This window comes from Dermochelys coriacea, chromosome 2 (assembly GCF_009764565.3).
Source record: "Dermochelys coriacea isolate rDerCor1 chromosome 2, rDerCor1.pri.v4, whole genome shotgun sequence".
Classification (NCBI taxonomy): domain Eukaryota; kingdom Metazoa; phylum Chordata; order Testudines; family Dermochelyidae; genus Dermochelys; species Dermochelys coriacea.
Window position 1 is genome coordinate 122832401 of NC_050069.1, and position 26795 is coordinate 122859195.

At 38.4% G+C, this 26795-nt stretch overlaps 1 protein-coding gene across 6 annotated transcripts in view; it reads right to left on the reverse strand.

Annotated features, from left to right (window-relative positions):
• Positions 1–26795, reverse strand: part of GMDS (GDP-mannose 4,6-dehydratase) — a 565099-nt gene that overhangs the window by 457796 nt on the left and 80508 nt on the right. For 3 of the 6 annotated variants that reach the window (XM_043508396.1, XM_043508397.1, XM_043508398.1), the window contains exon 2: positions 7771–7827. The exons of the other annotated variants lie outside the window; for them this stretch is intronic. In XM_043508396.1, the coding sequence (XP_043364331.1) occupies positions 7771–7827 (57 nt within the window). The remainder of the gene's footprint in view (positions 1–7770; positions 7828–26795) is intronic. 6 annotated transcript variants of the gene reach the window in all.

Genomic DNA, 26795 nt, shown 5'->3' on the forward strand with positions numbered 1-26795 from the left:
AAGAAACAGGAACACCTCTGTGAAATATTAGAAAAATCAGCCAAACAGACCAGGAGGCAGAAACATTTCAATTTTTGTTTTGGACACCAGCCACAGTTTGAAAGAAAATTTACCTTGGATGGAAATCAACACAAACCCTACATAGAGACAAGACAGACAGACAGACTTCAGTGACTCCTCCTTTGGAATAACAATGGGAAATAAACCATAAGAAATAAAAATTGTTCTGAAGAAAACAATGTTTGTCATGTTATTTTTAATAGGTAAAGGATTCACCAATCCTGGGACAGAGATGTATAGAAATATCTGCCTGCAGCAGCCTTCCCTCTTACGTCCCACAGAAATTTACCCAGAGGAAAGCAAAGCAGTAACATTGCTCCCGCAGGTGCCTGGTATAGAGGAGAGATTATAGCCACTTTCAACACTGCAGTTTCCTCCCCAGAATTAAGTGAGCTTTCCAACACTGATGCTCAGTTCCTAGTATATGCCACTTTCTAAATCTGGTCCAAAACATTTATATTTTCCAAGCTGACCGTCAGGGCAATTATTCACACCATGCCAACAAAAGATCACTGCTCTCATAACTGAATTTGCAGAGGACCAAAGTCGACGGGGGAGATCTGAGGTGTGACATGGGAAAGATCAAGTATTTCAACGTCATTGTTTTGGTTTTTTTTGTACAGACCTAATAGCTCTAAAATCACATACATTTCAAATGTTTGAAAATGAAATGTTTGAAATGAAATGTTTGATTTCAAAATCATTTGAAAGGTGCCTTATTTATGGAGAAATTTATAGCCAAAATGTAGGAAAATTCTTTATTCTGTTTGTGTTGGAGAAGCAACATAGTAAATTTACTCTAATTTTTATGATGTTTTGCATGAATGGAAATTTTGGTATAAAATAAGGAATGCACTTGGTTTGAACTGTACAGCCCTTCTATATTTCAATTTTATATTCCATAGAATTTGCTTGGGTGGAAGGGAACAGCCCAAATGTGGGTTATGGATGTTTACGTATTAAAGAGTACTGGGACAGGGACACTGCCATTGACGACATGCTCCTCAGCCAATGGAGTGCACCGTCACCCTCTGTCCCTAGCACTTCAAGTTCTGAGATAGGTCTTCACTGACAATCCCTCCTCTCAACTAATTTCTGATGGTCAGAACATCCAAAACGAAGTCTTTAATATGCCTATGATAGACTCAAGAATCAACAACCAAGAAAGAATAGGGCACAGATAGTTAAGAAGACTTCTGCTGTGTCATTCCCTTTTCTTAATAGGGCCATTTCAAGATGCTTACTTTGTGACAGGACTGAATGTGTTTTTCAAAAAAAAAAAAAAAAAAAAAACCACCACTCGCCATAATTCCAGGTATGCAATGCATTTTTATTGTGCCTGAAAGTACCTTCATATTTTAATCAGATTTTTTTTGAGCAACAGTGTAAATATCCTTCAAAACCATTTTAAAAACAGTCCAGAAACTTTAAAATATCTGCTGTATAATGCAATCCAAAATAAATGAAATACCTGGACTGGACTATTTGAGGTAAATCCTGATTTGATGTGTCAAAACCTCCAGTTAATAAAAGTATTCAGCAATTCAGGCAGTACATACACAAGAAAAAAAGGACAACAAACAATGGTATTTACGAATGAAGCAGCTTAACTCTCTATAGAAAATCTGTGTTTAAGGTATTTTATTAGATTAAATATAGATTGGTTAACATTAGCTCTTAAACTTGATATTCCTATTGCAAATGGACACCCCTTTTGTAAACATCAAATGGTTTAGATTGCACATGTACTGACATTCCGCTGGCAAGAAGCCAAGCAGGATGGGGGGGGGGAATATCTAGGAGATAGACGGCAAATGGATTAAATGTTTTTTCAGAGAAGGTTGAAGAATGTCTCTTACAATTTGCAGATACCACACAATACCTTGTGTAACAAACTTGGTGGTTATCCTTTGGCAGTTTAGAAAAATCAGTTTCATTAACTGCCAAGGTTCTTGTCTAAAGGCTGATCAGACAAAAAGTGAGCAATGAAGTCTGCTTGTTTATTATATCTGTCAGAAACACGCTTAGGGACAGGCAACCCTGCTAGAAAGTCACTGGGATATCTGTATAGCTTCCTTTTATTCAGAATACAGTGCAAATCCTATTTATGAATTGAGTTATAACACCACACACACAAGGCACAGCAGTTATTTTAGTGCACAAATTCAGGTTGCCTTATGATCCTAACAGAGTTCCTCATAAGAAAGTAAGCTGTTGAAAGTGACCATGTTGTTGAAGCAAATGCAATATTATAGCTTAAAATATGCCCATGCCAGTTCTCTTTAAATGCAGTGTTATTTTATAATCTTACATCAATCTATGAAATCAGCAGCACTATTTAAAGTCCTTTCACAAAGAAGACTACGAAATGTCAACAAAAATTACTTTAAAGAGTTTTTCACAAACATCTCTTGCTTTAAACTTTTCTTATTTGCTGTTCCATAGGACCTGAAATTGTCTAAATTTAACTGACTTTACAAGCTGTGGTGAGATTGAGTACAGAGGGCAAATTTTAGCCATTTTTGTCTGTATTCACAGTAATTTCCTCAAATCGCAGGGTTTTTTAGTAGTTATTTTGAATTGCCTTGCATCCCGGAAACTGCCGGAAATACTAAGGAAACCTCCCTGTCTAATTTACTTCACAGGCTGTTCTCTGAAATTTATTTCTGATTAGGTTAACAACAAAGTACTGAAGCCAAACACCACAGTATTACTGGTTTAAACAAATACTTTAGATTTTCAAGGAAAAAAATCCTTAATCCAGAGAGTATAGTAGTTTGTTAAAGCTAAACATGTAGGAAATGTTTACTCTTGTTTTTTTGGTATTTTTTTGTTTTTTGCAAAACGCCACTTAATCACTTTAAGAAGATAAATTGAGACTCTTTTGGCTAACATTGCTATGCTGTTACACTGCATGTCCATAACATTTAGGAACAAAACCTTTAATTAAATTGTAAATATCATGACAACAGCAAAGTACAGTAGGGCCTGATTTTTAGAGGTGCAAGATTAACAACAATGGTAATTGACTTAGAAATTTTGGTGCTCAACACATCTGGAAACAAGCACATTAGTGTAAGAAGTTCGTAAACCAAGAAAATGTGTGCTTTTTTTTTTAGGCTGCAGCTTGATGAAACCATAAAACGAATGTCTGGAATGACTAGTACCAAATTTTGAAACAATGCTTCTACTTCATTTAAATACAATAGGCCAAACAAAGCACACACAATTCCCCCTGAAGTAATATCTGCTTATTAATTCAATCTTGGCATATCTCCAATACACAAGAGCAATATATAGTTTAAAAACAAAACAGAATCATCACACCTTGCCTCTTAAACATTCAAATGTTTACACGTGCATATTGATGTAAACCAAGAGAACAGAAAGAAGACAGCTTTATTTTCAATATCATTGCAAAAATAAATAAATCAGCACTGTATAATAATGTGAAAACTACATTTTAAACAGCCACTCACATGGCCATCATCACCAATGCAGCTGAACCCCTCATGATCATGAATGGATTTTATCCTCATAACACCCATGTGAGGTAGAGAAGTATTCTATTTTCCAGAACTGGAGCAGAGGCACTGAGCAGATTACATTACTTGCTTAAATTCACACAGGAAGTCTGACACGGGAATTGTACCTACATCTCCTGTCTCAGTCAAATTCCCCCAGACCCTAAGCCAACCTTCCCAGTCTAACAATACTAAACAGGACTATTCAGATAAGTGAAACTACTCTTGTGCATACGTGTTTCCTGGAGTAGCTCTTAGTCACATGTTTTGTAAATCTGAAAATACATTTGTGTTGTTGCAAGTTAAATATGATTGGAATGAACTCAAAGTACATGCAAGTATTTCAGCAAAGGCAAGGGTATCACCACAACCCCATTCCCTTCCCTGCCACCAAATTGTTATCTGATAGAAAAAAAAATTCACTGATACTAATTTGTGGGGGTTTGGTTCCCCCCCCCAACAGGAAGCTGTTTATATGGCATCACCCGGAGAAGAGCTCTGCAGTGGTGACCTACTTTCAGATATGGGTAAAAGTACTCCTTATATCCTAAGACATCATGATCCACCCATTGGTCATTGCATACTATATTTTCCAGGTCATTCATTCATTTAGAATACTGAACAAAATATGAAGCATGTTCATAAATGCAGGCAATTATCTAAATTACAGACTACTCCTACTTCCAAATACCCATAAACAAACCTGAAACTACAGTATATTTTTTATTTCATCTGTCAACACTTATTTCCTTAAGAATGGTTTATTAGAAATGCTATCCTAACAGCATTAAAGAATGCAAAGGCGTTTTAATGGTTATTTTCAGTATAATATTAATAAAGTTGTTCGCATCTTACACTTCAGTCTTGGGTGTTTATCTGGTCATTCCAAGGCGATGGTCAGTGCTCAATCTCCAATATTCTCATTTGGAAAGTATCTCTCTTTCCTAAGAAGAAAGCAATCTCAGACCACTAGTGAGAAAATTCTCAGAAGTTTCTAAATTCCATGGTAAATTTTCATTAACATATGGGAATACACATTCTCAGCTTGATGCAGGAGTGTTACTGTTTTCATCGATTTGTATACAGGCATACATATATATCTTAGTGTTTAAGTTCTGACCTGAGATATGCACAGATTGGTCCTACTGTACGCATACACACTTCTTCAGCTTAATGGTGCCGTCAAGTATATGTTTACTCATCAGATGATCTTAAGGGGGACGCAGACCCTGCAACCTGGCTGCAGTGACTAGAGATGGAGAAATTCTTCAGTACTTCTAATGTTGCCATCAGGTTTGTCTGGGCATAAATACTTCTGTGACATCACCATGGTTGGGCTGGTAATGGACAAGTTTCTCATTCTCCCCTCAAACGCACAAGAGCAGAGCCAAAATGACCATCTTACGTCAAGCTTACTAAAGGCAACTGTAATTACCTGCTAAGCACTTATAGCATGCCCTACAACTTCCATTGCAACAAGAGATAGAATCACTTTAGAGCAAGAATTATTTTCTTTTTTGGTATTTAGGTGCTACATACACATCTTCACTTCCTAATTTGTACAACACTCTCACTAATTAGGACACTTCTATTCTAAAGTAGGCACTCAATTTACCTATTAATATACAACAAATACATTATGCTAAAAAGAGATGATTTTGTGCACTTACTTGCTGATACACAAGAAACGCACAGACGCAAAGCCAGTTAGCTCCAAGAGGAGTCAATCCTGTATGTCTGTCATGCACAGAGCCCAAAATCCTTGAATTCTTACTTAGGCAAACTCCCATTCAAGCTAATGGCAATCTCCTTGAATAAGGACCAAGTATCAATGCTACTGAAACTGTATTTTATATATGTATTAAAGGCTATTAATTCTATGACAATAATGCACTGAATTTTTCAGTAAAATTAATGTTTTATAGAAACTAGTTTTAATTTTTTTTAATTTCTTAACTAGAACATTTTAAAATTGCTTCACAGAAAACAAGAATCAAACACATTGGATGAAATTTAACATTTCACAACCCAGTGATCATAACCTTTGTGAGATGTGGTCAGAAACAGGAAAGAAATAGTGATTAGATGAGCCATATGTCAAATACAAATCTGTGTGCCTTGTATGTTTGTTCCACAGTAACATCCAGCCTCTCAAAGCATTCATATTCTCACTAGAAAGAATAGTACGAAGAGTCAATCGCCACAAAAAATTCTAATAATGCTCATATATTAAGATGGTAACTAATTTATTCCATCCAATAACTGGCTATTTTTAGAGATTGGGCCATGTAACTACAGTACAACTGTTCAAACTACAAGAGGCTACTAGATTTAATTTTGTTTTAATATACAAAGCCCTTTTTATGTATTATGCATAAAAAGAGAAATAAAACTGTATACTTGTGCTGATTCCACATAGTAAAAGTTCAAGTTCCGCAATGCAAGATGCAATTTTTCATGGCTCCAACACTTCCATACTGAGAAGTTCTGGAGATGCTTACATGTGTGTCATAGTGCCAATTCTTAGAGTTTAACTCTTAAAACAATTCAAGAATTTGGATTAGACACCATGCCCTGCTCCACCTGAGTCTCAGCTCCTAAGAACAAAGAATAATTATAGCCTACTACTCCCCAGTAGCACAAAATAGGCAAGAGGAAGGAGAGTCTTATTTGGGCTCAGTTATGACTGCCACAGATTTCCTGTTTGACCTTGGGAATGACATTTAACCTCAGTGGTGTGAGGGCAACTTTATTAATATGTGGAGGCATACAGATACCACAATGCTGTTTACCACATACGAATATAGGCTCTCCCTGATCCTGCAGATGCTTAACTTTAGGCACATGAGTGCCATTTAAATTGATGAGCTTATGAGCAAATGAAGGCATTTGCTGGAAACAGGTCTGCAGGTAAATTCATCTTGCTCCCTTGACCAGCTGGTTCAGTGAGACCCATTTCAACTCCCAATCTATTGAACTTGTGTGGACCAATAACCTCCAGCCAACTTCAAATGTGTTGGAGTCTTCTCACAGTGAAGGATCATTAATGTAAAGTCGCAAAGTTTGGGCAAAGCACTCCAAATAATAATCTTTAATTACCATCATTACCTCAGAGCCATGTGGAAACTGTCCATGTGCCATTTATCAATTTATTCTCAGAAAGGCAGTTGATTTTATGGTTTCTATGCTCTTAATATCTGGAGTCTCACCATAAAAAACGACTGATATTTGTATAAGTTTAGTGTTGCATTGGATTACAATTCCAAAACAGATACTTCAGTGGAAACACTACTGCCAAACCACTGCTGTGAATGAACAGCTCCTTACTGCCTTTTCGACCAGTATCTCTCTTGCAGCCAGAACCACTCAGCTATATCATGCATGATATTTTAAAAATAAGATGCAGTAAGGGACTCTAAACGGTTTCACTGGCTGTCCAAAGTAACCCACGCCTTTCTATCATGGAATATCAAGAAGGCTTGAAAAAAAAAAAAAAAACCAACTCTCTAGTCCAAAGCAAGTAGAAACTTTGCCCAGGCAAGGGGACTAAATTGGGCTGGGGAACAAGTGGCTCCTTCGTTGCCAATTAAGAAGGAAGAAAGCAGCAAGCAGCCCAAATACCACCACTACTTCAAGAGGCAGGAAAGGAAGGGTAGGCAAGAAGTATATTGGAAAGAACCACTGCTCTTTTGCGGAAGGGGAGGACAGAGGCAGGTAAACAGAGCAGCACAGATGGCCATTTCTCTTATCAGAGAAGAGAGAAGCTGGACCCTGCTACTTTCCCATGAGAAGAGAAGGAGAGGAAGGAACAGAGTGGCCCATGTAAACAGCTTTCTGCTGCACATGCAAGAGCAAAGTAAAGTAGTAAGGGACCCAGAATTAATGTATTTAGTGATGAAAGGAGCCCAGAATTTAGTGACTTGGGGTGGGGGGGGCAAGAGACAGAATATATTAAGTGTGGAGGAATCAACATTTGGGAAACCCAAAATTGGTCTTATTTGGAGAAAGAACTAGTTAATTGGTGTTAGAAAGATATACGCATGTAATTTCAATTAGTGTAGCTTTGTTGGAATAAGAGGGGGCTTGGCAACAGTTTCTTTTTTATATGGAAGTAAGGTCTTGAGGATGCTTTTCAATCCATAGTTAAAAACTGCCATTATTTTCATTAAGGTAATATGAATCTTACCAGCCTCCAGAGATTCCTCCCTGGACTGCTCTGGGATATTAAGAGTGATGATTGGCCCTTAAGAAGATTAAATAGAAGCTTCTTTAGGAATTCACAGAATTACCACAAGTTTTACAATCACTAAATACCTTTGCAGGTAGTGTCTGAAAACAAAAGGCAGGTAATTGGGTAATCTAGTCAGGGAGCAGAGATAATCAACTGAGAGGACCACCTCTGTCCACCATTGACCAGGTGATGCATTGTAGAACAGTTGGCAACAAAAACATTTCAGGTCTCCTCACTACTCCCTGCCCCACATTAATTTAATTAGCAGAGAGCAATTATTCCCAGAAGCACTGTACAGCACTTTGGAAAGAATAGGAGCAAGCCTCCCAGCCCAAGTCAGACTTGGGCTAGCAGGGTTCGTGCTAGTGTTCTAGAAATAACTATAGACAAAAGCACCGTCTACTTATCTATATTGAGAGCACTAGCACAAGTCCTGCTATCCTGAATCTGTCAACCTGAGCTGGGCAGCTCGTTCCCACCCACTCCAAAAAATTGTGTAGACATACCATAAAAGTCTAAGAACCTGCTTAATCTGCCCTTCTTACCCCAGTAAAACTCAGTGTTGTAAAGGATTGAATCCCAGATAGATAAATTATGCAATCTGAAATGGCAATTCCTATGCCCATAGATTTTCCAGGAGAACATTTTTAGTTAGGTATTTTCATACTCATTTTTAAGAGTCTTCCGTTTTCAAAATCACACGGTGGTAAACATGTAGTACAGTGCAGCTAATCATGGTTACATCTTTTAAGATGCATTAACCGTTACATAGCTCCATTATGTACACTAATGGGAATAATAAGACTTAACTCCTTTGTAAAGCACTTTCAGATCTATTGATAGGAAGTACAAAGGCTAGATATTACTACTATTATATATGGCACGGAATGTTAGGTTTCTTGAATCGAATGAGTAAGTCTCATCTCCAAAGAATTTACAGTATAAAGCCATGAGTACAGTATGGTCAAAAACAAAATTGTCAAGCTGTTGACAAATTAAGTGATATGCAATATGGAACGTGTGCAGTTTTATGAGTTTTTGCAGAAGTTGGAGGTAGCTTGGCTGCCTATCCAACAAGTATATGGTATGGTGTACATAGATCTTTCATAGAATATCAGGGTTGGAAGGGACCTCAGGTGGTCATCTAGTCCAACCCCCTGCTCAAAGCAGGACCAATCCCCAACTAAATCATCCCAGCCAGGGCTTTGTCAAGCCTGACCTTAAAAACTTTTAAAGGAAGTTGTCATAAATATAAAGGGAAGGGTAAACACCTTTAAAATCCCTCCTGGCCAGAGGAAAAACCCTTTCACCTGTAAAGGGTTAAGAATCTAGGATAACCTCGCTGGCACCCGACCAAAATAACCAATGAGGAGACAAGATACTTTCAAAAGTTGGGGGGAGAGAGAAACAAAGCCTCTGTCTGCGTGATGCTTTTGCCGGGGACAGAACAGGAATGGAGTCTTAGAACTTAGTAAGTAATCTAGCTAGATATGCATTAGATTCTGATTTCTTTAAATGGCTGAGAAAATAAGCTGTGCTGAATGGAATGGATATTCCTGGTTGTGTGTCTTTTTGTTACTTAAGGTTTTGCCTAGAAGGATTATCTATGTTTTGAATCCAATTACCCTGTAAGGTATTTACCATCCTGATTTTACAAAGGTGATTCTTTTTACTTTTTCTTCTATTAAAATTCTCCTTTTAAGAAACTGATTGCTTTTTCCTCGTTCTTAAGATCCAAGGGTTTGGGTCTGTGGTCACCTATGCAAATTGGTGAGGATTTTTATCAAACCTTCCCCAGGAAAGGGGGGGTAACGTTTGGGAGGATTTTGGGGGGGAATGACGTTTCCAAACGGACTCTTTCCTAATATAATACCAGTTAGACGTTTGGTAGTGGTAGCGGTAGCGAAAGTCCAAGGGCAAAAGCTAAAATAGTTCGTACCTTGGGGAAGTTTTAACTTAAGCTGGTAAAAGTAAGCTTAGGTTTTCATGCAGATCCCCACATCTGTACCCAAGAGTTCAGAGTGGGGAAGGAACCTTGACAGAAGGAGATTCCACCAACTCCTTAAGTAACACATTCCAGTGCTTCACCACCCTCCTAATGAAAAAGTTTTTCCTAATAACCAACCCAAACCTCCCCCACTGCAACTTGAGACCATTACTCCGTGTTCTGTCATATGCTACCACTGAGAACAGTCTAGATCCATCCTCTTTGGAACCCCCTTTCAGGTAGTTGAAAGCAGCTATCAAATCCCCCCTCATTCTCCTCTTCCGCAGACTAAACAATCCCAGTTCCCTCAGCCTCTTCTCATAAGTCATATGTTCCAGTCTCCTAATCATTTTTGTTGCCCTCCACTGGACGGTTTCCAATTTTTCCACATTCTTGTAGTGTGGGGCCCAAAACTGGACACAGTACTCCAGATGAGGCCTCACCAATGCCGAAGAGAGGGAAATGATCACGTCCCTCAATCTGCTGGCAATGCTCCTACTTATACATCCCAAAATGCCATTGGCCTTCTTGGCAACAACGGCATACTGACTCATATCCAGCTTCTCGTCCACTGTAACCCCTAGGTTCTTTTCTGCAGAACTGCTGCCTAGCCATTCGGTTCCTAGTCTGTAGCAGTGCATGGGATTCTTCCATCTAAGGGCAGGACTCTGCACTTGTCCTTGTTGAACCTCATCAGATTTCTTTTGGCCCAATCCTCTAATTTGTCTAGGTCCCTCTGTCTCCTATCCCTACCCTCCAGTGTATCTACCTCTCCTGCCAGTTTAGTGTCATCTGCAAGCTTGCTAAGGGTGCAATCCACACCATCCTCCAGATCATTTATGAAGATATTGAACTAAACCGGCCCCAGGACGACCCTTGGGGCACACTCCACTTGATACCAGCTGCCAGCTAGACATGGAGCCATTGATCACTACCCATTGAGCCCGACAATCTAGCCAACTTTCTATCCACCTTATAGTCTATTCATCCAGCCCATACTTCTTTAATTTGCTGGCAAGAATACTGTGGAAGACCATGTCAAAAGCTTTGCTAAAGTCAAGGAACATGTCCACTGCTTTCCCCTCATCCACAGAGGGAGTTCTCATCATAGAAGGCAATTAGATTAGTCAGGCATTACTCGCCCTTGGTGAATCCATGCTGACTGTTCCTGATCACTTTCCTCTCCTCTAAGTGCTTCAGAATTGATTCCTTGAGGACCTGCTCCATGATTTTTCCGACTAGCCTGTAGTTCCCAGGATCCTCCTCCTTCCTATTTTTTTTTTTAAAGACTTTTTCCAGTCGTCCAGGACTTCCCCCAATCACCATGAGTTTTCAAAGATAATGGCCAATGGCTCTGTAATCACATCTGCCAACTCCTTTAGCACTCTCGAATGCAGCGCATCCGGCCCCATGGACTTGTGCTCGTCCAGCCAAAACAGTTTAGATTTACTCATCTACATGAACAAGGAAACCAGATAGTATATACTAGCGAGTACAGGAAAGACATTTATGTTCTACTGTAATAATGAATTTATTAGAAATATCCTAATTTGTTTATTCTCTAATTTCTGATTGAGAGAACAAAATGTGGAACTACAAAAAGTTCCAAAATACCCTAATAATGTATCAAAGAGGAAAGAAACTACATACGAGTATAAATTATTCCACCAGGAATGTGACTTGTACATGCAGTTTAGCAGATAATCAGATAATCACATAAATCTGCTCAGACATCAACTAAAGACACATAGGAATCGTGCATATACAACCCCAAACAATTCAATCATATGCAAAGGAAATAGCTGTCAAGTCAACTCATGAAATGGCATAATGAAAAATATGTAAATTCTAATAGTTGATTAGAATCACTTGGGAGTCAGCTGGAGCTAATCAACTTTCAGGCTATAGCTTACATCTTACAGTCTTTACACCTGGAGGACTTTCAGAAGCATGAGTAATGCTACATGCTTTCTCCTGTATTAACTCACTATTTCATCACAAATGCATTGAAACAGCTTTATAGAAAATGCTCTTCCCTCTCTCTCAAATTCAGAGAATTAGCTATTATAACTTCAAGTGAGAAGTGAAGATCTATAATCTACAGATATGGGTGAAAGTTTTCTACTGAGATCAAGGGAAGAATACATCATTAATATTTGAAAATGAATGGTGCAACACTATTTCAATTAAATTATCTGTATAACAATTCTATTATCTTTTTGATACAATATCACAGAACAAAATATGATTTTACTGTGTTTTGTTTAAATTCCACATATGAGAGATATGGGGGTGATGGGGAAGAAGGAATGGGATACAGTCCCCACCCCGATCCCCACATCATCAAAACATTACTCTAAAATGTGTGCACCACTTTAAGATAAGATCTAGACATTTTGTTCAGAAGATAAATAGTAAAGGAAGTCCCCGAATCTTCCAAGAGGATAAACATTGAAACTCTAGCTAGAGTATAGAACTTATTCTTTGTAAATTCTCAGATCCAGAAGTGTTTTGTTAACACATTCAAGTCCTGGATTCTATCAAAGACAGACCCATTATGGTCATTCTTCTAGTGAGCATCTTATTCAGATCATTTTGCTCAACAGAGAAAGGATAGAAATCTTCAGACAAAAGACAATAATTATGTTCACATTTGGAGTCCCCTATGGATGGTCCACATATGATCTTTTCCATAATGACTGCGTGTAGCATAAGACTTGGGGAGCCCATGACTGATGGCAACACAGACTGACTGAACACAGCTAGAATGCTGCAAAGAAAGACCTGCAGTAAGGCCACGGCTGCCAAGACTCATAGGCCTAAAAACTGCAGTGTAGCGTTTGGGCTCAGGCTGGAGCCCAGGCTCTGAGACCCCACAAGAGGGGAAGGTCTCAGAGCGTGGGCTCCAGCCTGAGCCCCAGTTTCTACAGTGCAATTTTTAGTCCCACAGCCTGAGCCCCAGGAGCCCAAGTCAACTGACTCTGAGACTTGATGCCATGGGCGGTTGTTTATTTTTATTGCAATATAGACATATCTAGGAAGATTACAGATGTCAGACAATCTCTGTTAGCCCCAGTAAAGAATCCCTTTTATGTTCATTACAACAAAGTCCAGGATCCTTCTACATTCCCCATCAGAGTATTGGAATTTAGGGGGCTGCATGGCAAGAAAGTTCAGAGTCTTCAAACTCACAGAGCCCTGGAATTTGTGAGGAACTATGCCCCTTTTCTGCACTGTTCCCTAGTTTCTCTGATCTTCTGATTCTCACCCTCCCCAACTCTTTCAGACCTGTCCTAACATTGGGTACCACAGCAACTGTGGAAGGAATCCAGCAGCAATCTGTTTTTTTTTTAATCCAGCTCTAATTCCTGTCCAGCTATCCAGAGGAGCCAGAAGAAATCATGCCATAGAGCCACTATTTCCCAGCTCCACCCATTTCTAAACAGATGGCCAATCCCCAAGTTTTCCAGAAACCAGATGCCACAGAACTTTTTGCAGGAACTAAGGAGAAGCGTGTTGTGGAGCTGACTCTCACCACTGTACATCCGTTTCCCTTCCCAAGAAAATGGAGCCAGGCAAGGTTTAATTATGCATCCCAAGAATATCAATTGAAGTGTAAAGGATTCCAGAGTTACAATCACAACCACCAGTCTCTTTTACTCCTAGATGAGTGTCTGATGTATTAGTATCACTCATGCTACAGACAAGTTCCTTATTTGAGCACAATAACTATCCCAGGCATGTTTATTTTGTAATTTTCCTCAGAAATATTTGAATTTGGTTTTAGACAAAAGAATAGTTTCATGAAGCTGGCTGGTTCTATGGCCTTGCTTTTCCAGTGGGTGTCTTATGTTATTTTCAGCAATCTGAACATGTAGCTTTTAAATTACTGTCATATAGGTAATTTTCGGCATAAATCTGGGAAAGAATTTCACCCCTTTCCCAAATTTCAGAAAGTCCCCAAGCTCAGAGTAGACAATTATCCTTCATATTCAAGAAATCCCTAAAAATACTCTCATAAAAGAGTCTTTCATTCCCAAGCACCATAAGCTAATTACTAGCTACACAGGAATAACCACAGAACGCAGTCACCTTTACTGTGAACGCCAGCATCTGTTTAATCATCTATAGCAACATTAAATATGAATACAGAACTTTGCCCTTTTAGACAACAGTCCAACTAAACATATCCAAACAGTGTACACCAAGACACTAAGTGAATTCCTCCCATTCCAGTTGTCTGGGTATATTACAGAAAATACTGACCTAGATAAACCCTGCTTAGATTTTCAGAATTATATACAGATCACAATACAAAGGTTATGACCTATAACATACCTATATTAAGATCCTGTTTCAAAAAGTTTCAGAAAATCTACAGTGGTTCATCTTCTCAAATCTATTCATGTTTTGGACAAGGGACAGTGAATTAATTCACTTCCAGGTAATCCATGCGGTTTGCAATAAGATATGCTCTAGGGAGATCTGGCATTGGCTCCACTGACAAACCAACACCAAAACGTATCTTCAGATAACTAAACACTAACTTTTGCTAGCTAAATGCTCTTTCATTTAGTAAAAAGATGCATCTTAAGGCAGTGCTGCTCCATTCTGAAGTCACAGAGACTTCCCTCGAGCCCTGACTTACCAGAAGTCATCTACACACTGCTCTACATTTGACATTTTCAACCTTTTAATGTGTTTAATCACAAGTGGTTTTGTATTTTTTTTAAACTGTTTTGTTTCTGTGGTAGAGCAAAGACTGGAAAATACATTACACTAAGAGAGACAGCAACCATTTCTTGATGTGTTCATTGAGCAGAAAAAAAACTGACAACTATTTGATGTCACATTTTCAGTTTTAGAGCTATATAACACTCAATAATTGCTTGAACATAACAGAGAATCAATACACAAGTCCAAATTTAGTTGTAAGCTTTTGCTCACTTTATTAAAAAACACATTTAAAAATAAATAATCACTTTTTTGTAGCTTCTCACATTTGAAAATATAAAATACACAACAGCTATTCCAAAAAGGTGACTATGGAGGTTTTTTTTTTTTTTTTTATTTAAAATGCTAAATTTATGCAGCACAAGTTACACTTACTCCATTGAAGGATAATGATTCTTTCATGCAGGCATGTAAAACTGAACATTTATTTAGAGAAATACAATACCCACCTACACATTACAAAACTTGTTCTCTTATCATGCATTTGTGAAAAGTCTTTGCTGTTTCCCTCTGATTACATTAAGGGACAGGAAGACTGAAGCAGCTGAGGAACTGTAGTTTAGTGAAAAGGTTTGCACTAATTTGGCAATTGATAAAGGAGCCTAAAATACTGGATAGGTTCCAAAAGAGAGCTGAACTTCCACAATTTGTAGTTGAAAGTAATTAAAAGTTGGGTGGATGTCCTGTGTTACAAAACCTCATGACCAGCAGACTACAACTCATTTTGGACACCCCTCATAAACAACTCCCTCACCATTTAAAAGGAAGCATCTTATTTCCTCAATTCCAGTGGATGACTGTGACTTTCAATTTACCTGTGTCCAGACAGACAGCAGAAGATTGGTGTGTCCCACATAGCAGAAAGTGATAGTATGCAATTTGTTATTACAAACCCCACTACAATTCTACTCGTTTTTCAACTAATGCATGATCTATGGGACAATCCATCCTTGAAAACAATGAAGTGTTAATGGATTGTGTGCCATAATGCTCCTTCTAACCTTGAAAGAGCTAAATTTTTAGCATTGATGACTACACAAGTCCCCTTTAGTATGATTTTTATAAAACCTTTAATAATCAAATTGTTTGCATAAATGTAATCAAGCACACTTGCATCAAAACTTCTATTTTTCCTCCCTCTTAAATAAAATCTATAACCTTAGGGAGGGTTCAAACAACTATTCCCCTTCCACAACACAAAGTATAGAAGGAAATAAAAATTTGCTCAAGTTGTCGTCATTGGCATTTACTAGCAGAATGTGTTTTCAAAAGCTCTCAAGAGTCTTCAATCCAAGATTTGATAAAGAGTCCACAGTAGACAAAAAAAATGTAAACTAATTTAGATAATCAGAAGGTTCAGATTACCTAAATAACTGATGTCCTTCTCTGTCACCAGGACCTAAATCATTTTGCATGCCACAGTCCTCTGGTTCAGATCTTTAAATTTCTGATTGAGGACTAAAGATAAATATAAACTAAAAAGACAAAAGAGATTAAAGCTTTCAACCTCCACCTAATTTGTGATTCAAACTTAATATACACAAATTCATCAGAAATAAAGGCACCAGTGATAAATCTATTATGTTGCAAATTAAGTGGCAAATAATTGGTTAATTAACCAAGTTAATTTAGGTTAGAGTTAAGGTTGCTTGGTGATAGCTCGTGCTCTTCCAGAAGTTGAGTTCAGCAAAACTCAAACTTCTGCAAACCAGAAAATACAGAATTAAAGTAAACAACCATGCAACTAATTCTGCCCACCCCCACCCCCCTCCTTGAGCTGGCAATAGCTACAGGGGAATCATCTGCACACACCCTAGCTCCTCACTGTGTTAGGTGTAGCTGTACTGAATGATGGAGGAATAAGAGCTGCTTGGAAGAACTGAGACTGAGATCTGGGGATTAGTTTGAGAAATGTCACTGAGCTATGACTGCGATATGAGGAGCCCTGGGACTTAGTCCCGCGGTGTGTGTTATCAAAGGAAAGGAGGTGCCTGTTTATCTTGAGGTTCCAGGCTGAACAGTGTAAGTTGCATCAGTAGCAGGGCACTGGGGTCTTTTCTTGGGTATTCTCAGTAGCGAGGTGAGATGTGAGAGCAATCTGTGAATTTAATGATGGATAGGGGGAAACATAGGTTTATGTGGCATCCTGTGCACAAGTGTTAAGGGGTTCTAAAAGGGAATGAAGAGGTTGTTAAATTTTGTAAGTGTGATATTCTGTCATGGGAGTAAGCTCAGTGTTTGAGCACCTGTCCATTACATTGAAGAGGCAGACTGGGAGAGTGAGTGAGTGAGAATGCGTGCATGTGTGAGAGAGAGAGAGAGACACAGAAAATCTTGGGATATCATTCAAAGAGAGCAGAGTTAAGGTTATGTGAGCATTTATTAACTATTTCCTGATTTTCAGAAATTTGAGTTTTGCTGAACTCGGCATTCTGGAAGGGCACAAGCTATCACCAGGAAACCTTAGTCCCGTGTTAACCAAGTCTTTTGCCATTTAATTCCCTAGGGTTTTTCTTTTTAAATTAGAAATAGAAATATTTGTTGACAGAAGTTAAGTTATTTAATAGTTGCAGTTCTCACCTGAGTTTGCAACTGATATGCTATTGTGGCTGGGTAACAGTCAAAACACCTAGCTTTTATATAGTGTTTCATCAGTAAATGTTAAAGAACATTGCATCATTATTCTCATTTTATAGATTGGAAACTGAGGCACAAAGAGGTTATGTGACTTGACAATGTCACCCAGCAGGCCAGTGGCAGAGCTAGGAATACTCCTAGACAAGTAGTCTTTCCACTAAGCCATACAGTTTTCCTCCCCACTCCTGTATATTTTGTTATAGTAGAATAAGGATAACACTCATGTTCTGAAATGTTTGCAACATATAGCTGCTAACAGGGTTGGTGAGAAATCTCATTCATGGTCTGTGTACCGAAACTTTGACAGTTTTATTACATGGTTGTTACAGTGACTTTAAGACTGATGTATATTGTATGAAGTTAGAGGGAGAATGGAATGAAGAGGCAGCACTGAAGACTCAAAGAGGTGTTCAGTTTCCTATTCATCTCTGAGATGTTCTCAGCTGAAAAAATACCCATGAATATAGCCTGAATCAATAGCACTGAGACACATGAACCGCTCCATTCAGATAAGTGGGTGTCCCCTTATCTCCTCCCCAATGCTGGAGAGTTTCTGATGGGTCATCTAAGCATCCTGACTCACATGGGGGCAGGGTAGGGAGATGGGCTCAGACCTCCTTATATGACCTCAGATCACACAAGGGGGGTATGCGGAGGGGCTCAGACAACCTACCCAGAACCTGGCTCCCATGAGGGATGGGGGGGTGTCCAGACCACCACAGATGGGCAGGGACCTCCCAGAGGTTGGCACACACAGGGGGCAAGAAGCAGTGTTCAGACACCCCAAGGAGCAAGGACCTCCATTTCCAGCTCACACAGGGAGAGGGGCTCAGATGCCCCCTCCCCCTCAGATAAGGAAGCCTCCTTGGAATCTGACTCTCATGAAGGGGTACAACCCTATAGATTGGCAGGGGGCCCCTGGATTGTGTTCCCTCCATGTGTGCATGTGGGTCTCACAGGCACCTCTGCCCCTATTCTCACCCAGTCATCCTGTCACTCCCCTGTACCGCCCTCCGCAGTGACCCACCCCTCCCCCCCACTCATCTGATCTCTCAACCCCTCTTCCCCCTAATTTCCCACCTACTTTTCCACTCCCCCCATCACCCTCTCCCCTCCAGCAAGCATTTGCTTGTGTAGTTTATTTTCTTTACAAGGAACAGTTTCAGTGCCTTTTGAATATTCTGCTGTACTCAGTTTACATTCCCCCCAAAAATAAAAATCTTCCTTTACTTACTTTCTTTACTTCAGATTTCTGCACTAGTTGGATTCATTCCCAGAATGTGTCAGTTTTAAAAAAAGCTGTTTTTCCAGGAGCTGTATATCCCCTTGGTCAAATGGCCCCAAATTTGGATTACTGGCTGCACCCATGCCCACATGAGGCACACCAAATTTCAAAGCAAATGATTAACTGTATGGATTTTAGAGTACTTACAACAGTCAAGTTTTCAACAGAAAGCTGATCTTAAAGCTTAATGATCGCACAGTTGTCATTCTGGTATAATTAAAGGATAAATTCTTAAAGAGAAACACCTTTAATTTTGGTTAAAACATCCTATTCATGTATTTACTTTAACACAAATTATGAGAAGATTTCACACTATGATTTGGCCTAGTTTTTTCAGCTAGGTAGGTGATCAATTTGAGACAATAGGCTCATGTACTGCAATTTAGCTAATTTGCTTATCTAGCCATTTCTGCTGCATCCATCATCATATATGAGCACCTGTTCACCAGAACAACTTATCTGCTTACTGTATACAATTGGTGATGGGTAGACTAAACCAACTCTTCATCCATTTTTCACAGCTGCCAGGACTTCAGTCAATGTATACCTATCAAATAAAACTATTTTTTCCTGCTATTTTCAGCTTTAGCAATTACAAAGTGTATATGCACATAGACTCAACACTTACTGAGCTCTCATCTCAAACATGCTGTGTGTTATGTTTAAAAAATAATGACTGAAACACCTAAGTTATGTACATGTACTGGCCCCGACAATCTTCGAACAGCCAAGTTCAGGAGAAGGGGACTGTTTTGCACGTATGAACTAAGGGACCATGAAATGGAGTAGAGTGCATCCATTTTGCAGATTACACTAGTGGTAGGAGGAAACATCCTGAAAAAGCTCCACTGACCAAATTAAACATATTTTTTACTAAAATTACAATGTAAAGAGAAGCTGTAGTCCAGTTTAGAGTTACTATTGATCGGGTTAGACCCATAGGAATATTTATGACTAAATATCTATAGTTTAAGAGTATAAATCAAAGTTATGTCACATCTACCCTTTCTTTTTAAACTCTGCCAGGTAAACAATCTAAATTTTTTTTGATATATTGAAAATATATAAATTAAAAAAAAGATACACTGCTTCATAAAACAATCCTAGGGTTTTACAACGTACATCAAAAATACCACGACAAAGGGTATGAAAGCCAGATATAAGGCAAACTTCCAGAAGAAAATCAGACAAATCCAGAATCATCCCGTAAGATCTCTTTTATAAAGCTCTCACCATACCCAGAGAGACACTTACAGCAAACAGCTCTTCCCTTCAAGCCCTCTGAGAGTGGGCTTCCCATTCACAGAGATGGAACAGAGCCAAAGATTTCATGAACTCTACTAGGAACTTCACTTTTCCAGTCTTGCATGGAAGCAACACATTGATGATGAGTGCCTATACCAAACCATAAGATAGGTAGATAGTAAGGCTATTACCAGTTACTACCTTTTCAGATTTCACACTGCCAGGAGTTAGGAAAACCTCAGCCAACTTGCCACTGAGTAAAACGCACAAAAAATATTAATGCAAATTGCAGAAATTCTGTACAGTATTTAAAAATTATACAAAGACAACTTGAAGAAACAAAGCTTAGGTTTTGGGCGAAGTTCAAGGGATCAGTTTAACATCTGATGTATCCTACGATGAGACAATATCCTGCACTTTTAGAAGGGCTATATAGACTTGATCTAGTAAGTCTTTTCCATCTCTAACTACTATAATCCTTGTGGCATGGCACCATTGTGGGGGGCAAAAGACATGAACTCAATGGATACCAAAAACGTGATGCATGTTTTCCCGGATCCTTATCTTCCATTTTTCAACTCTGCAGACTTACCAACTGTACAGAAAGAAGAGACAAAGAAAGATTGAGAATTTGGGAATACCAATCTTTAAAACCCTATCTCATAAAACGCAATAAAAGCCTGTTTCTGATGTGCCAATATTATATTTACTCAAAGGGAAACTATATACATAGAACAAAATCTAAATATTTACAACAAATATGGTTTTGCCTTTCTTTATCTTCACCAAGGTATATTCATTTTTAGTGTGATTTGTTTGATTTTTATTAAAAAAGAAGCCAGCAAAGAGCATAGAGAAAGAATGAAGACACTGGATATTTTCTCAGAGAACACAATACTAGTGTGTTATTTTGTGTTAATTAACAGGGGACAACAGAAAAATGGAAGCTAGCTCGTTGACTTTGGTGGATAGTACCTGAATCACTTCCAGTTTGAGAGTGATGGGTTTTTTGTTTTGTTTTTAAGAGAAACGTGTACCTATTAGCTAACAAAAGCTACATTTAGTGACAGTGTTGCAGCGAGACATACCCTGTCCACCTGAAACCTAACGAACATGGAAATAAGTAGATAAGGCAAAAGACTTGTGCATTCCTTTTTACCTTCATATTGCCTACAACACTTTCAACACACTACTCCAATACTGCTTTTGGGTATCTGTCACATAGCTCCAACCCACACCCTTACATAAAACTTTTACAGTGATTTTATAAGCTTATGTATCAATTACATTAACAGATGTAATCTGGAATGTAATTTTGTCTTAACACTGCTAAAATCACTATTAAAGTTTACAAAAGACCACCAGCGTCAATGGAGAGAGTCCCTTTGATTTCAAGTGACTTTGGATCAGGCTCTTAGAATAGGTAAAGAACAGAATATGGGACACTTGCAACAGTGTTTCACTATTTCTTTATGTAGATAATGTTTCAAGAAAGCTCAGACCACAGGAGAAAAAAATCCAATTTAACATCTGTTGCCTCATACACTTATGTTCAACTCTTGAGTGACAGTTGGGACAGTTCCGCAGGGCTTTCCCAGCCTACAATAGTAAATTAAGAAACATAACAAACACAGCCTATTTCAGAGACTTTCCCAATGTATCTAAAAGAAACATGTGTGTGTGCCCATGTTAAAACCTGCCTGCCTCAATTCAGCTGTTTTTCCACTATTGTATCGAAGATAGTAACTACAGCAAAACCAACCAGGGCCCCAAAACCACATCATTACCCTCTTTACTCATGAAGGCTCTAACCTTTTAAGTTCTACTCCCACAGTAGGTTTTCCACTGCTCTCCTTGCACAGATTCTCAGCTGTTTTTTTCCTAGTAGTACCAAAAAACAAAACCAAAAAAAAAAAACAGAAGATTTAGCCGAAGGGATATGTAGTCATGAAAACTATGTCCAACCCCCACACACCATTTTGTCATCAGGAGAGAACACACAAATATGTATTTATAATGGTGACTTACAAATACACAAACCTACACAGTGTACAAATGACACTTATAATTTGGGGCTCTCTCCTGAGACCGGGGGGGGAGGGGGTGGATGGAAGAGAAAACTCTGAAGAGCAGGAGCTAAGACTCTGCAGAGAGATGGAAGGGCAGGAGGGAGTTCAACTCCTGTAGGACCAGAGTTTGAAAAAGACTTGCTGACTTTGGTAAATAGCATCTTAATCCCTTTCAATTTGAAAAGTTTTAAGAAAGTTGTAAAAATTATCAAACAAGAACTACATTGCTCCTAGCCCATACACTATAGTGAAGTTGAACAGGGCCCAATCAGCAAGGCCCAGGAGCAAAATCCTAATGAGAAGTTTACTGGCCTCTTCCCATGACAGACCCAGCAACTGGTATTTCTGCTAAGGTGATGTCCATGAACCCTGGTCACTGGAGTTCATCTTTAAATCAATAGCCTGAAGGTGTTAGGTGTCTGATAAATCTAAAGGCCAGCTCGATAGATCTCACAGGCTTGGGAAAAACAAAACTTTATTGCTCTTTCCCCTTCACCCAGAGGGGAGAAGGGGGTTTTTGATACTCTAACTGTCCCCAGGCTGCTGAAAAAAAAAAAAGAAAATAGGATTTCCAAACTCCATGTGTTCCCCCTTTTTCGGGTCCTCCTCCACAGATGAATAGCTTCACAACAGCAAAATTTATCATATTCTTGACAGTGTCAGCACTACACAGCTGGTTCTAAATGCTTGCCATGAAACTTACTGGCTTTGTCAGTTTCAGGTAGCTTTGGAAAGGTAATTGAAAGTTGCAGAGACACTAAAGCTCTTGGTTTGTACTCCTAGGAAGAAAACATTTACATTTTGGAAGGTTACCATCACATCCATCAGAATTAGAAACATTACATTTTAAACTTTTATTTGTAAAAATAGTAAATTGATGGTTTAGGCTCCCACGCTCATCAGTGGAAGTTTCCTACTCACCAATGGTGACTAGACAAATGGATTTTTCAAACTCTCTTTATGGATCTGATATACTGTAACATCTTAAGTGCATTGTGGAGTATGTTTTTTCATCTTAGAGGTAATCATTTGGAATTCTCTGGGAATTATCCCAGGATAACTGATAAAATTCAAATTACTGGGACACCAGTAGTATCTTAAGGTAGAAATGTAGTTGGGTGTTAACATGCAAAAGGTTAAATGGATTGCCAATAGTGCCAAAAATAATATTTCCCTAAAGCACATTGACATTTGGGTGGAGAGATTCGGAGGATGCCAGATTGTGCCTATGACGCATATATCAGGGATTATTGATTAGGCTCACGTAAATGTAACACGATGTAGTAAGTTTCCTGCAACTGCATTTTTGGACATTGTTCCTTCCTGTATTATCTTTAGCAGTGGACTCTGTCCTAGAAATGCTGTAATTTATATTTAGTATTTCATAAGTGAGCATTAGTTTCTTCAAAGACAAAGAAATTCCCAAAGAGAACAGGGCAGGGAGGGAAGTTTTAGCTTTACTATGATATACCAGAATCCTAAAAATACACATTGCAGTAAAAATATGTTAGCAAAGGAAAGGAAAAAGCACACTAATTTAGTGTCAAGTTGCATGAATAGCAGCAATCACTGGAGGGAAAAAAAGAATGAATGGAACTTATGGAGAAAACTACATTATGAATAAAGTTTAATGCAAGCATTCTAGAGTTCATGCCAAACTGAATTTATTTAATCCTAGATATTAGCATATTATTAGCAAATAAAAGACTATTGTAGGACTGCTTGTGAAAGCACGGTGTTTTGTTATAAATAGGCAAACTAAAGATTCAGTTAAAATATATACTCAAGTTTTCAACAGTTGGGCAATTTTGTTCGTATGATTTCTAAAAATTATGAACAATCCATTTACTGCACTATATAATCCAAACAGTGATAGAGTACACATAAGGTTCTGGTGTAGCAATTACTCCTAACATGACACAAATCCTCCTGATGATTAAACCAGTAATATCATTTACAAATCTGCTCTTGGCTAGCTTTATTACATTGAAAAACAAGATTTAGCAAACTGCAAACGAACAACAAACTACTCAGCTATGTAAGGAGTTGATTGTAAGATACTTTAAAAATTCTAAAAACATTGGCAATTGCTTAGCCTGTTCACGCAGATAAGAAGCCATTAAAATAAGCAAGTAAAAATGTATTCATGTCAACAGAAGAAATTTCAGACTTAATCATAACTGCCCCAAAGCGGTTTTGGCTACAGCTATCTTTACTCTGAAACTGGACATCTTTTTCTTTCTGTCAGAGTGTAGGTCTTCAGTTTTTCTAACACACTCTAATGCTTCTAGGACTAAAGCAAATGAAATTATTTAGATGAATTATGTTTTAATTTAACAGGCTTGATCCTGCTCCTGCTGAAGTCAATGGTAAAGCTCCTATTTATTTAAATGGGGCAGAACCAGGCACAATGTGCTTTGGCGATCTCATCTGCTTAGCTGATTTAAATTTATGGAAACAAAAGCAAAAATTTATTTATTTAAAAACCAGCAAGTGGATCAAATTCAACTCTGGTTTCACGTTGCTGGAGTCAATGGAGTGAAACTGGGATGAAACTGGGTCAGTACATAGTTGTCCTTGAACTACGACATTGTCAAGACTTTGTCTTAATACTCAAAGATCCTGCATTTACACAGCGCTTCCAGTTTCTGCAGTATATTGTAAGAAAGATCATGTTTTTCCTTTATGCTATACCGTGACACATTAATAATAAAAAAAGATATCCTAACTATACCAGAGAAAATTTAAATGGGCAATACAATTAAAGGATCATCATCAAGATTTTTAGAGTTCATAAATTTAAATATTGTTTTTAAATATATTATGTATTTAAATATGGTTAAATACAATAAAAAGGGGAAGTCTGAGATTGTAAGTAATAAGAACATTTAAGAGAAGGAATCAGATGCACAGATAAGAGGTAGACATTCACTTCTGAGAAGCAAGTGCTCCTGCAGTTTGAGGGCAGTTTCTAGCCTGTTTTCTAAAATAATAAATATTAAATTTACATGACAATCTATTTCCAGAAGGGTCAGTGATGTTTGTAATCTTTCGTATCGAAATCTCAAAGAAAGATCAGAAAAGCAACTTTTATCAATTAAACAAGCCACAAGAGAATGCTTACTCCACTATTAGCCTCCTTTCTCCTGTGCCCCCAACCAGTGGCTAACCAGCACCAAGGACATATCTATACAGCAGCTGGGAGGCGTGATCCCCAATTCGCACAGACATGCACATGCTAGCTCTGCTCGAGACAGTATGCTAAAAATGGCAGCTTGGCTGCAGAACAACAGGGGACACCACCCAAGTATGTACACAGAGGATCAGGCAGTACTGTATTCAGGCAGCTTACCCTTAGCCACCATCCATGCTGCGGTCAAACTGCCCTTTTTAGCATGCTAGCTCAAAGTTCAGCTAGTGCATATATGTCTACACAAACATGAAATCACAACTTCCAGCTGCTGACAGTGTAGACTTACCCCAAGAGCACACTCAGACCCTCGTGCCTGAAAATTTATAATTTCAGGCCTCTCTTCCTGCATGAGAAATCAGATTCCATTACATAAGACAGCCTGAACAAAAAGATTTTGAGCAGAGGGTGAAAAAGTATGAGACATTTGCCAAAAGGAGATGAGGCAGTGCAAGAACTGAAAGCTTTACAAAAGGCCATGTTAGAAATATTTAGTGCATTGAAAGAAGACTGGAAATTTTAGAGGCTAAATTGAAAGCCAAGAACATAAGTTCTCATCTTTCCTGCCAGACTAGAAGGTGAGGACACAGTTACCTTTATGACTAGCATTGTTGCATCAGCTCTCAAATACTTTTTTTTTTTTTTTTTAATCAAGAGATGCTAGAAAATCCCCAATGAGAAGACAGTGAAAAAGAGTGGCATCTTAATAATCGTGCATCAAGAGGTGAATAATCTGGACAGGCTTTGAAATTAGCCAGAGAGCAACATAAATTGAAATTTCAGAGATGCAAGTTTTTATTCTCTGATCTGAACTTAGTTATCGAGGTCGACGGGAAAAAATTTGCCCTACTACAAAAGTTGTTTGGGCTGCATTTCGTGTGACATTTATTACTTCATGAAACACGAATCATCAAAAACAAGGGCATTGTGGAGAAGCTAAATTAATTCCTTGCATCCATCTACACTGCAGAAGATGCAGGGAGATTCCCACACTGAGCCATTCTTTTAGATGACAAATCTGAGGAACTGTTCCAGATTGAGGTGTCAACAGACAAAAGTTTTGGAACAAACTGATAAATTAAACACTAATAAGTCACCAGGGTATTTGCCCAAGAGATCTGAAGGAATTCAAATATGAAATTGCAAAACTAGTAACTGGTATGTAACCCACCACTTAAAATCAGCCTCCGTACCAGCTGACTGGAGGATAATTAACAAACACCAATTTTGAAAAAAGGACTCGAGAAGATCCTGGCTATTAAAAACCAGTAAGCCTAACTTCAGTACTAGGCAAATTGGTTGAAACTATAGTAAAGAACAGAATCAAACATTAAATGATACATTGGGAAAGAGTCACAGTTTTTGTAAAAAGAAATCATGCTTCACCAAACTATTAAAATTCTTTGAAGGTGTCAAACAAACGTGGAGATGGCTGATCTAGTGGTTATAGTGCATTGGACTTTCAGAAAGCCTTTGACAAGGTCCCTCATCAAATGTTCTTAAGCAAAAGTAAAAAGTTACGGGATAAGAGAAAGTCCTCTCATGGATCAATAATTAGTTAAAACACAGAAAACAAAGGGTCAGAATAAATGCCCAGTTGTCACAATGGAGAACAGTAAATAGTGGGTTCCCCCAAGGATCTGTAGTGGGACCAGTGCTGTTCAACATATTCATAAGTGATCTGAGAAAAAAAGGGGTAAAACAGTGAGGTGGCAAAGTTTGCAGATGATACAAAATTACTCAAGATAGCAGCCAGCTTTGGACTTAAGAGCTACAAAGCGATCTCACTAAACTGGGTGACTGGGGGGAAAAAAGGCCGATGAAATTCAATGT